General features: G+C 45.5%; 6 protein-coding genes across 7 annotated transcripts; 1 reads left to right on the top strand and 5 right to left on the bottom strand.

Moving 5' to 3' along the window:
- Nucleotides 1-143: 143 nt before the first annotated feature.
- Nucleotides 144-1,332, bottom strand: LOC108137468. Its single transcript, XM_017259173.2, has 2 exons — nucleotides 1,149-1,332; nucleotides 144-1,089 (listed from the first exon to the last, which is right to left on the bottom strand). Exons 1-2 carry the CDS (start codon nucleotides 1,165-1,167, stop codon nucleotides 305-307), a joined length of 804 nt encoding a protein of 267 aa, XP_017114662.1. The 5' UTR covers nucleotides 1,168-1,332; the 3' UTR covers nucleotides 144-304.
- A 586-nt stretch (nucleotides 1,333-1,918) lies between these two features.
- LOC108137465 (GDNF-inducible zinc finger protein 1) lies at nucleotides 1,919-3,616 on the bottom strand. The gene is made up of 4 exons (XM_017259171.2): nucleotides 3,413-3,616; nucleotides 2,728-3,356; nucleotides 2,277-2,390; nucleotides 1,919-2,215 (listed from the first exon to the last, which is right to left on the bottom strand). The coding sequence occupies exons 1-4, from the start codon at nucleotides 3,536-3,538 to the stop codon at nucleotides 2,092-2,094; spliced, it is 993 nt and encodes a 330-aa protein (XP_017114660.1). The 5' UTR covers nucleotides 3,539-3,616; the 3' UTR covers nucleotides 1,919-2,091.
- Nucleotides 3,617-4,080: 464 nt separating this feature from the next.
- LOC108137464 (protein downstream neighbor of son homolog) lies at nucleotides 4,081-6,137 on the top strand. Of its 2 annotated transcripts, none has more exons than XM_017259170.2 (3): nucleotides 4,081-4,256; nucleotides 4,320-4,477; nucleotides 4,529-6,137. In XM_017259170.2, exons 1-3 carry the CDS (start codon nucleotides 4,209-4,211, stop codon nucleotides 6,027-6,029), a joined length of 1,707 nt encoding a protein of 568 aa, XP_017114659.1. In that variant the 5' UTR covers nucleotides 4,081-4,208; the 3' UTR covers nucleotides 6,030-6,137. The 2 variants fall into 2 exon arrangements, with proteins under 2 accessions (XP_017114659.1, XP_041565148.1); XM_041709214.1 differs by having other exon boundaries at nucleotides 4,081-4,260.
- Nucleotides 6,138-6,380: 243 nt separating this feature from the next.
- On the bottom strand, nucleotides 6,381-6,972 carry LOC108137470 (DNA-directed RNA polymerases I, II, and III subunit RPABC2). The gene is made up of 2 exons (XM_017259175.2): nucleotides 6,864-6,972; nucleotides 6,381-6,801 (listed from the first exon to the last, which is right to left on the bottom strand). The coding sequence occupies exons 1-2, from the start codon at nucleotides 6,890-6,892 to the stop codon at nucleotides 6,435-6,437; spliced, it is 396 nt and encodes a 131-aa protein (XP_017114664.1). The 5' UTR covers nucleotides 6,893-6,972; the 3' UTR covers nucleotides 6,381-6,434.
- LOC108137466 lies at nucleotides 6,969-8,849 on the bottom strand. The gene is made up of 4 exons (XM_017259172.2): nucleotides 8,698-8,849; nucleotides 7,842-8,636; nucleotides 7,730-7,779; nucleotides 6,969-7,080 (listed from the first exon to the last, which is right to left on the bottom strand). Exons 1-3 carry the CDS (start codon nucleotides 8,699-8,701, stop codon nucleotides 7,736-7,738), a joined length of 843 nt encoding a protein of 280 aa, XP_017114661.1. The 5' UTR covers nucleotides 8,702-8,849; the 3' UTR covers nucleotides 6,969-7,080; nucleotides 7,730-7,735.
- LOC108137469 (splicing factor, proline- and glutamine-rich) lies at nucleotides 8,701-9,823 on the bottom strand. The gene is made up of 2 exons (XM_017259174.2): nucleotides 9,542-9,823; nucleotides 8,701-9,468 (listed from the first exon to the last, which is right to left on the bottom strand). The coding sequence occupies exons 1-2, from the start codon at nucleotides 9,543-9,545 to the stop codon at nucleotides 8,861-8,863; spliced, it is 612 nt and encodes a 203-aa protein (XP_017114663.1). The 5' UTR covers nucleotides 9,546-9,823; the 3' UTR covers nucleotides 8,701-8,860.
- Between the last annotated feature and the right edge of the window lie 720 nt (nucleotides 9,824-10,543).

Below are 10,543 nucleotides of genomic sequence, written 5' to 3'. Positions count from 1 at the left end.
GTTTGCGTAGAATCAGACGGACTCGACTTTCCTAGTCATGCTGATCAAGAATATATATACCTTATAGGGTCGGTAATTTCTTCTTCACAGCGTTGCAAACTTCTGAACTATAATACCCTCTGCAAGGGTATAACAAACTTATGTTGTTTTTGTGTCGGCTTAGAGCCCTGGTTTAATACGAATAACTTTATTTGCGGGGGAGGGGAGAAACATTTATAGACTTTGATAGGTAATAGTACTAGACACCCAATATGGAAAACGATGTAGGTATGGTCGTATGGGCTCGAGTTGCCAGCGAGCCAGCTTAGTGGAAGAGCAGGTTGCCCTTCTTGGCGGCGATGGGCAAGCGGTCGCCCTGGAGGAACGGATTCATGACTGCCGCATCCAAGCGCGGATCGGGCATGGCCGGATACCGGGCCTTCTTCACCAGGCTGTTCACGTTGTTCAGGCTGTTCTCTTGGCCCATCTGCAGGATGTACTGCTCCACGGCGGAGTTCAAGTCGCCCTTGTCCGATCCGGTATCGGCGCTGTCCTGGTCCGAGCAGTCGAACATGTGCTCATTGTCGCAGGTACAGTCCTGGGCAGCCTGGAACTCCCGACTGAAGATGGCCGTGTTCTCGAAGTCCATGAGGCAGCTGCCGCCCTGCGTATCCATGTCGTAGCCCTCCGGGCAGGGATTGGGGGGATTACAGTAGGCCGGCAGTCCGGCATCGTTCTTCACTATGGTCGGGTACCTATTGGGACCCTCTCCCATTCCGCCCGAGATGAACTGGTGGCCCCAGAGCGAGCTGTGCTGCAGGAACTCGTGGTCCCTCAATGAAGGATGGGAACCCGCACCCGATGGCAGAATGCAGTCGCTGCCCCCATCACACAGCCTGGCGTATTCGGATCGGGAGACCAGGTCAACGTTATCCTTGGCACCAGCGGGAGCCTCGTTGTCCACATCATAGTATCCCACCTGCATGTCGTTGTCCATGCGGTTGAGCAGATCCGTCAGCAGGGCATCGGCCAAGATGTCCTTAGAGCCATACGAGTGCACCTGGTAGCCACTGGAAAGGAGCACGAGCACCCCAACCAGCATTTGCACACCTGGAAAATCATAGATTATCCTTAAACCATACATTTCACCATAATTTTTAAGAACTTACTCTGCGAACGGGTAAACATATTGCACGTTTCTAAACGATTTCAACCGTCCACGTAGGAGTTTGGTAAGATATTGATTTTTCGGCGGCAGCTGCTTCGATTCAGTGTGTATAACAATATGACGTAGTGCTCTCCGGTCCGAAGTGACGGCTACCAGTTGAACTTGTGGAATGTACGTAAATGCATTCCAAGCCCTCCATATAAAGCAAGTCAAAGCAGATAAGAAATCTGGAAAGGGCGCATGCGCCGTATTCGAAAGCTCTTTCATGTTGGGACAGTCCTTTCCGGCCAGAGAATTAAATTAGCACAAATCTGCTAAGCAGAAATGACTGTCTCCAATTTTTAAAGCATGGAAAAAATTTAAATTTAAATTTCTAAAATCATAGGCAGTCTTAAACGTTAACTATTGTATAAAATATAATTTCTATATCAGCAACTGGTTTGATCTTTACTTGTTTGTAAACAAATTGATAGAATTTTCGAACTATAAAGGAAATGGGTTAAGGAACATGTTCCAAAATAACATAACTTTAAAGTTCCTTTCACAAAGGTTTAAAATATTAAGGAACTAACTTAAAAAAATTGAAAACCAATAGAGTTACAAGGGAAAAAGTATATGGAAAACTTTTATAAATCTTAAAATGTTCTTATGTTTAGTTCTGTGTACTTTGAATTATTACAGTCTTGGGGTTAAAATTAGTGTCTTTTTTAATGGGCATAATTATTTCTTATTCTTATTTAATTCTTATTCAATCATATTGCATGGAAAACATTTTAACGACTGATGAGTTGCACACTCTTGTGTTTATTTATATAAACATAAATTGATTTAACATAAATAAGTTAAAGTTATTCGATAAATAACCCATATCAGTTCTAGCTGATATTTTTGAGTACAATGAAAAAACGTATAATAATAGGCTTAGAATAGTAAAAGGGATGCGTTTAACTGTCAAAGATCAATTCAATTTCATCCTGCATATGTCTAGCCAATCGTCTGTGCGGTTGGGTTTCCGTGTGTGCTAGCAGATCCTTTCGAGTTACAAATTCCTTGTTGCAGGGCTCGCACCTGTAAGAAAAATCACGTAATTTAAATCAAAAATAAACAGTTGCTGATATAAAGGCGTCACCTGAATTTCCAGTTGTCGTCTGTGTGGGTTAAACGATGGTTTCGCAACTGGGAGACGCTAGAGAAAATCTTTCCGCATTCCAAGCACGGGTAAGGCCGTTCGTTTTTATGAGCTCTGAAAGAAATTTGTGGATATTAATTAATATTTTGCAATAAATAAATATTCTAAATTAAACTTCGCACTATTTGAGGATTTATTTGGAACTCAATATAATGAGTTGTTGGCAAAGCCTGAATGCTAGAATGTTTCTTTTGAAGTTAATTAAGTCAGACTTAAAAATGGATTAAGTACTACCACCCTCAGAAATCTCTTTGAACTTTATTTTTAAGTAAACGTTATAAGTCAAGCCAAAGAACTGGCTTTCAAAAAACTGCAAATAAAATTCTCTGGCACCAGAAGCATTGCTAATTAAAAATGTCTACTTTTAGTTTTGGATTTTCAGTGTTCTTACTTTTCGTGCCGCAACTTGGCTCCCATCTCCGAGAAAATCTCGCCACAGATAGAGCACCTGAAGTTGCGCAAGCTGTGGACTTGGGCACGGTGATCCTTTAGATGAATCTTTTTGCTGAAGGTCTGCGGGCACTCGGGGCAGGGGAAGAACTGCTTCATCTCCCGACGGTCCAGGTGGCGGTCCAAGTGCTCGTTGTACAGGTGCTCGTCGCTAAACAGCTGTCCGCACTCGTCGCAGATGAAGAAATTCCTGCGCCGCTTGGCGGCCCGTTCCAACTGCTGCTCCTGGATCTCCGCCTGGTGGGCGGCCTCCGCAGCTGCTATTACCGACGCCTCGGGATCGTCATCGGGCGGGAACTCGTCTATTTCTTCTCCCTCCTCGGTCGCTCCCTCGTACACCATGAACTCCTCGGTCAGGTGCGCCCCCAACTGATCCGCATCAATTAACTGCTCGGCCAGCGGTTCAAGTTCATTCTCTATGTGGACTTCCCTCGAATCCCGCTCCTTCTTCTTAATGTCCAGCAAGTATTTTTGCGAAAAGATGCAGCGCTCGCGGAATTTGGTGGCCAAGTCCAGCTCGGAAAAGCAGCGCTCGCAGACCAACTCGGGCAGTCCCTGGTCGGTGGTCAGCTGCGAAGAGCGAAACAGTAAACATTTATGGATTGGAGCATTGGATTCAACGTTACCTCCACTCCAGTAATCTGCTTCAGTTGCCCCAGCAGCTTGCCGCGCAAGTACTTGAATATGTTGCGTTCGCGCTTTGGGTCCTTGATTTTATTCGCGCATAAGCGACAGACTTGACCGATGTCCATTGCTTTTTATAGATTGTATGGTTTTATTTATTTATTGTTGTGGCAGTTAGTGATGGCAGACCCAGGCAGTATAGAGGTGGCAAAATTAATAGTAGAGGTAGCGAACGTGATAACTATCGATATCTTTTATTAGTAATGCATCGCTGTTATTTGACTATCGATGCGTGTAAATTTTAAAATAAAGATTACGTATTTCTTGTTAGTAAAATAAAAGAACACTTCCTGATGATTTGTTTTAAAATTTTTCGTATTGATATTTGTTGCTATAATGTTGATTGTAATTTTATTGAAATTAAGGAAAACAAAACTTATTTCACTATTTAAAATGCATATTTTCTTTAGATGTTAGTAGTATTTTTTTAGTTTCGTGGTTTTTCAAAATTATTTTAAGCCTATTTTTGGCCAATTATTATAGTTTATTATTCCGGATAAAGGAGCAATAACTTTAAAATTTGCTTGATGTCGATACTTTTGCAAATAAAAATTGGCACATAAAAGTTAACCGCGAACAAATATTTATTGAACCATCTGTTACTTTTGCACATCTCTAACTGCGCGCCTTTAATGTTTTTTTGTGGATTCGCAAACGTTTTGAAGTCTTTTATGTTTTAGTGTCCCTAAAAACACTTTTGGCAACTTAATAAGTCGTTTAATATTTATAACATTTAGCATGTCCAGCGAAGCGAGTCTGGCTTCCAAATGGACCCGACCGGATGATGTGGGTACAGATTCAGAGGAGCACCTGGCCCCAAATCACGTTACTATTACATTTTTATTTTAGTTTATAAAGCTGCAGCGGCTCAAACAAAAGAAGAACAAATTGGCCGCCCGCGTGAGCAACAATAACAATAAGCGTCCCGGACTCCAGGTGGATGAGACTGATAAAAGCAAACTACTAGAGGCCAAGCTTGCCCAAAAGCGAAAAAATCCATTTGCCAAGTGAGTTAGCCACTCTGTCCAGGAAACCCAATCACCCATTCCTCCCCGTAGATCCACAGAGGATGCCAAGAAGCAGCGAATCGATCCAGAAGTGCCCGATTATGACCCGGTGGTCACGGCCTCCTCATGCTTTGTGCGGGAAACTCCTACACGTGCACCGCCCGCAAAGTTCGTGCTCCAGAAGTACGACCATCAGGCCTTTGCCAAGCTCTTCCAGCAGCCGCAAATCAATGCGGAAGACGAGGACGACGCGGAGTTGGCCGCCCGACAGAAGCACACCGTCCACCTGCCTGTGGATTGGTCCCTAAAGACGCGCGCCCGCTTTTTCTGTCCCACGGAATTGCCGGCCATCCAGCTGAAGACTTCGCAGCTGGCCAGCGGACTCACCAGCTTCGTACGTTGCATGGACCCGCAGCGGACGGAAAGCACGCTGGACATCTCGGACGCCACGCGGTTCAACCAGTGCACTTACTACTGGCAGCACCCACACCTGCCCTGGCTGACCCTCTTCCCGCGCACCGCCAAGGAGAACGTGGGCGTGGTCTTGGGCGAACGGGAGCGCAAGGCTCTGGCCGAGGAGTGGGACTACAGCTTCCGCGGATTGTTTCAGCTACTGCGGGCTCGGCAGTGCCCGTACTTCTACCTGTGTGCCAACACCTTTACGGTGCTCTTCCGAGCTGCCGGAGTGGGCGGTCGGGCGGAGAGCCACGCCTTGGTCACGCCGTCGACGCGTGGAATGCGCCAGGCCCTCAGGCAGGAAGGGATCGAGTTCAGCATGCCCCTGAAGAGTGAGGCCAATGGCAATGCACACGACAACAGCTTCACCGAGGAAAACACTTGCAGTTCCTTGGGGCAGGAAACAGTCGAAGAGGCTCCTCCGCCGGCCCAGGAAGATGAGGACGACGACGAGGACTGGCTGGAGAGTTTGGGCGTGGATGAACGCGAGCTGCGTCGCATCCAGTCCTCGCATGCCAGAAAACAGCAGGCCGCCGAGATGAGAGAGGACTTTAGCGACAACTCTCTGTTGCTCATCGATGGTGTGGAGTGCCAGGGGTTTTTCAGCTACCTTCTAAATGCCAAGAGTGCCATCAGTACAGTGGGCCGTCTTGCCGGAGTGCCACCCACTCTGCTGTCGCCAGTTGCCTTTCCCAAGGCCACCATGCAGCACTTGGTCCCTCGGTCCAAGAAAGTCCGCCTTGATGGCGTCGACTACTTCAGCGTGGACATTAAGGGCCTGGTGTTGCCCACATTCCTGCCTAGCGTTGCGGAGTTGCTCTGCGAGACGCGTCACATGTTCAGCTCCACATTGGCCAGCAGCATCAACACTCTGGCCTTCAGCAAAGCCACTCAAAAGCTGCTCGAGAGCCCTGAGACGCCACAGTCAGACGGAGAGGGAGAAGATGCCGCCGGGCAGGTCTTTGGCGAGCAGAATCTTTCCGAGTGCGGCCTGCTGCCGGGAGTAGTGGGCTCCATCTGCCGCACGGGCCAACATGCCGTTGGTCTTCTGGAGCGCGTTTGCTATCAAAGGGGCGAAGGATACGCATGGAGTTAGGGAGCGTTTCCACTTCACTTACGAGATCCTATTAAACGGCAGCTCGCCTTGTTGCTTTAATCTTAATCTGTACATTTTGTTATGTGAAATAAAAATGTGTGCTAGCAACGTGTTGAAGGCTTTTTTGGGTTCTAAAAATTTTCAACAATGCAAATCATATAAATTGTATTTTCATTTATCTAGTTTAACTGAATTAAATTACTGGCTTTCTGCGATTGCTATGAAAACAAAAGTCTCTTATTTACTTCGTTGTAAAACTTGGCTTTGCCTTCAAGTTCTTCGGTCTAGAATGTAGAAGTATATCAAATAATGCTCACACATTTTCCCCTGGAATTGAACAACCATCTGGACTTTTCTTAATCTTAGTCTGTATATTTCGTTATGGGTATTTACGTTCTGTACTAGCTAATTGTCTACCATGATCAGCTCGTCGATGCTCCAGTCCTCGTAGGAGTGGTCTGGCAGGTATCGGCGGATGATGATGGGGATCTTCTTCTGCTTGAGCTCCTTCATGGCGATCTGCAGCGGATCCGTTTCCCCGTCCAGCTCCACCATGATGGGTGCGCACATGGCGATCTGGAGGGCACGGGTGCCCAGAACTCTGGCGCGCTCGTATTTCGTCATGTACTTGGTGGTGATTCGCTTGGACTTCGGCACACCACCTCCTCCCGCTCCTCCGGGGGCTATGATCTCGATGTTGTCCGCCTCCTCTTCCGGATTAATGTCCTCGTCCACATCCTCGTCGACATCATCGAAATCGTCGCCACCAACGCTGTTATCGTAAAGTTAACAGTTTAGACCACGGAAATATTGGAATATTCTATCTTTACTAACTCATCGTTATCGTAGTCTCCATCATCCATGGCTCGCTTATTGAATTGTTTTAAAATAAAATAAAATAAACTCGGCGTGTTTTGCACGCGTCGGCGACTCTTCTTCTTTGATACTGCGTTGCGCTTTGCAACACTTAAGTTCAGTGCGTAGCAGGTAAAGTGGCATTCAAACTCTCAGGGCTGTACCCGAGATGTTATCGATAAGTGGGAATGTCAAACTGCAAAGATGAAGTATATAAGCAAAACTGTAAGTACAGCGAAATATTAAAATTGTTGTGAATTGGTGATAATAATTAAAATGGTGAGAATTAATAAAAAAAAATTCGCTTTCAGTTGTTCGTCTCCAACAGGGAGCATAAATAGGAGTTCTGAGCTTAAAAAAATTGAAGCCCAAATAAGCATTTCAGACAAAAAAAGCTAAAAATTATCTCAACTAACAGATAAATTGATTATAAGTGTTGTTTTTTAATTTTGATAATAAAATACAATACAATTTATTATAAAAAAATGCAATACTTTTCATACAAGGCATCACATGTCCTACAAGAATTGGATAATGATGATAATGATAGAATTTATCCTTATGTCATTGAAGGACATGTGATGTTTCATACTGAAGGTATTGCACCATAGGTAGCAAATATTTTTAGATTTTATTTATACAAAAAAAAACCTATTTATCAATTTTTATTAACAAAATAGCAAGTGTTACGGTCCCTGATTTCCAGATACTTTCGAACTGGCTTGGCCTTAGATGCTGTGATCCTATCAAAACATACTAAGTTGCTTAATAAACTGTTTTTTGGTTTTTTGATTGAAATAACCATTTAGTTTAATATATGTACTTATTTTAAATTTTCAATTTACCTTAATTCATCTTCGATACGGACAATTGAAAAACTCGAATTCCGCATTTTCTATAAAAAAGAAAACTTGTAAATCAGATCAAAGGAATGCGGAATATTTGAATGTTACAAACCATAGGATCCCGGAAGTGGTCCACGCTGATATGATGGTGGCCAAGAAGGAAGATCTGGTCGAGATCGCTGAGGTGGATATGTGTGAGGACTCTGTTGAGGTTGGTATCCGAAAGTCTGAATCTGTGGAGCTACTTGCGGCCACTCGCGAGGTGGATATTCGGGATCGTAGTCGTAGTCCACACAGGTGCGAACGGAAACTTTTTTTCTTCTACCTCCAGGACCTCCAGCAGCTCGGTGGGTGGCATCCCTATCGAATCGGTTTATGTCAAAGTGGACCAGAGGATCCGGTTCCTGCCATCGCGTATTTCTAGGAGGATTCGGATAGTACGGATCACGGGGCTCTTGACGGATTTCATGCAGAGCTTGGACACAGTCGCTGTGTTGCATCTCAGTTTGTGGCTCCGGTTCGAGGCCCAGAGGTTCCGGTACGGGATAAGACTCCGTATGACACACTCTTATCCTGCGAGCCGTCTGCCTACTTCCGTTTCCGGGGAATCCCTGGGTTTTATATTGCCTCACACGATCTGGGGGTGAAGAGCCACAGCACCGCGTACGTGGCTTTGGGGTTGGAACAACAGCCGGAAGAGGAGGACAACAGCAACTTGTCGGAGAAGAAGGAGGAAGATAACCGCATCTCGAATCCTGGACACCCTTCGGAGGCCTTTGCGAGCGAATGACGAAACAGTGGCGACTGCGCCTCCGCTCCTGATTCCTGTGGTTTCTATGAAAGATCTCCTCCTCGGTCCGATAGTGCGATGGCCTCCGGACCACTTGGCTGGAGCTCGCAGTGTTCCCTGGCCGAAGGAGAGTCACTTTAGATTATTAAGTGGACAAATTACCACCTCTTCAACTTGCCCATTGGCGGTCACATGGAGTTTATTGGCCCCGAAAGCAGAGCAAAACTGAAAATTTTGCAAATCCGAAATTTGGGAGTACTGTCATGTTGTGAGTGTTGTTGAATCTGTGTAGCCTGCTCGGTAGCGCCTGCTGGGATCTGTGCTCCTCATGCTCGTCCCGCTTATTGGATGAGGCACTTCTTCTGCTTCTTCTGCGACCGGCAGTGGCCGCAGCTGTTCGTTTGGTTGCCACCATGGTGGTTGCCAGCGTGCTGGTGCCGATACGGTTGCGGACCCCTGGGCACGCTCTGGCCACAGATCACATGGGCATGGGTGGGCTGGGCTGCCTGGGTCGCCTGCTGGTTGGGGGGCGGGGCCACGGGCGGGGCGCAGTAGCACTCCGCCTTTGGCGGCTTTTCGCGGCAAGTGCAGCGGGTCTCCATGACGGGCGGCTGCTCCCGAGGACCTCGGCTGCAGGTTATGTGGTCCACCTGCGGCATGGGCTGAGGGCCGCGGTTCCGGTTCTGGGTGCAAGTGCACTCCACGGTCGGCCCGCCACGGTTCTGGTACACGCTACATGCTGCAGGGTCACCCGGCGGCTGGTTCGAGTTCACCTGGCAACCTCCTGCCGCCTGGGCCTGCGGATACGGACAGCTGTCCGGCTGCTGATGGTGTTGTTGCTGCGGCTGGTAGGCGCACGACGGGGGCGGGCGGTTGGGCGGCTGCTGTGGGGGCGGTGCTCCGCCACTGGTGCCGCAGGGACAGTTGTTGCACTTGCCACACGGAGATGCTACCGGCGAAATCGTTAATGGTAAATGATTAGCAGTTTGCGATTGGCGGCTCACTCTTCAATTGATACTCACACATTTTCAAAAAAAACGAGGTTTAATTTTAATTCTCCCCACAGGCTTTGCTACCGGAGCTGAAGCTAGACTGACAATTCCGGACAGGGATCTCCAATCGGGTTTTTCTGGTTCATTTGCTACATGACCAAAAGGGTGGGCGGCAGTAATATGAACTAATAAATGGCATTTGGTGCCAGAAGGGTTTATTGACTTAAAGTTAATAGCTCATACGTGCTTTTATCTTTGCTCATAGTTGCTTACATGCTTAAAATAGGTTGCTTAAAATGTTTTTGTATTGCGCTCAAAAGGAGCAAAATGAAGGATATATTCATTTGCCTGTGAGCCATGTTTCTGACCCTTTAGGCAACGGGTCGAATTAAACTACTTTACCATATACAATGCCATAGGAACGATCGAAAGACTCAACGGAAAGCAAGATAATAATTTTTCTTAAGCATGTACGCATAAAAATCGAAAAGTAGTATTTTTATAAAATATTTAATTGTTTCTAATAGCTGTTTTCCATGGAGGATCCTCTTTAAAAATAAAAATCGTCTTTATAACAAACGAATGGGAAAAAGTAGTGACGATTTACAAACCGTGTGTAATATAACATTAGCATAATAACAATATTTAAAATATTATAAGTCTAGTTTAAAAAAAAAACATCCGCCTAATTTCAGTTTTCTAGTCGAGCAGGAATTTCACGATTTTTTGTTTACAAAAAATTAACTTCCTGGTCCAAAGTGTATTGTAAGTGGATTTGTTTTGTTTGTATTGAAGGCAAAAATTAAAATCAAGGTAAATATTCAATATAATATACATTTTTTATGGAACTTTTTGTTTTGAAACTTTATTAAATGTCAGTTTGAGAAGGTTTTATTTTAACATAGTGTTTAAAACTAGCCATTGCTATTTTTAGATTTTTGCCATTATTTAAATAAAAAAGTTTTAAAAGGCCAGTTAAAAAAGCATTCGGCCATAAACTAGCTTAAATACCAACACTTCGGGCAATACCGT

The sequence above is a fragment of the Drosophila elegans genome, unplaced genomic scaffold (assembly GCF_018152505.1).
Source record: "Drosophila elegans isolate 14027-0461.03 unplaced genomic scaffold, ASM1815250v1 contig_476, whole genome shotgun sequence".
NCBI lineage: Eukaryota > Metazoa > Arthropoda > Insecta > Diptera > Drosophilidae > Drosophila > Drosophila elegans.
This window is presented reverse-complemented; position numbering and strand designations above follow the sequence as displayed.

Excerpts from the sequence above, each read along its gene's own strand:
- LOC108137470 (XM_017259175.2), bottom strand. The coding sequence starts at position 6,892 with ATGGATGATGGAGACTACGATAACGATGA. Across the intron at positions 6,802-6,863 it reads GGAGACTACGATAACGATGA|CGTTGGTGGCGACGATTTCG; the intron begins GTTAGTAAAGAT and ends TTACGATAACAG.
- LOC108137465 (XM_017259171.2), bottom strand. The coding sequence starts at position 3,538 with ATGGACATCGGTCAAGTCTGTCGCTTATGCGCGAATAAAATCAAGGAC. Across the intron at positions 3,357-3,412 it reads AGCAGATTACTGGAGTGGAG|CTGACCACCGACCAGGGACT; the intron begins GTAACGTTGAAT and ends CGCTCTTCGCAG. Across the intron at positions 2,391-2,727 it reads GCCAAGTTGCGGCACGAAAA|AGCTCATAAAAACGAACGGC; the intron begins GTAAGAACACTG and ends AATTTCTTTCAG.
- LOC108137466 (XM_017259172.2), bottom strand. Across the intron at positions 7,780-7,841 it reads ACCACTTCCGGGATCCTATG|AAAATGCGGAATTCGAGTTT; the intron begins GTTTGTAACATT and ends TCTTTTTTATAG.
- LOC108137464 (XM_017259170.2), top strand. The coding sequence starts at position 4,209 with ATGTCCAGCGAAGCGAGTCTGGCTTCCAAATGGACCCGACCGGATGAT. Across the intron at positions 4,257-4,319 it reads AATGGACCCGACCGGATGAT|TTTATAAAGCTGCAGCGGCT; the intron begins GTGGGTACAGAT and ends TTTTTATTTTAG. Across the intron at positions 4,478-4,528 it reads CGAAAAAATCCATTTGCCAA|ATCCACAGAGGATGCCAAGA; the intron begins GTGAGTTAGCCA and ends TCCTCCCCGTAG.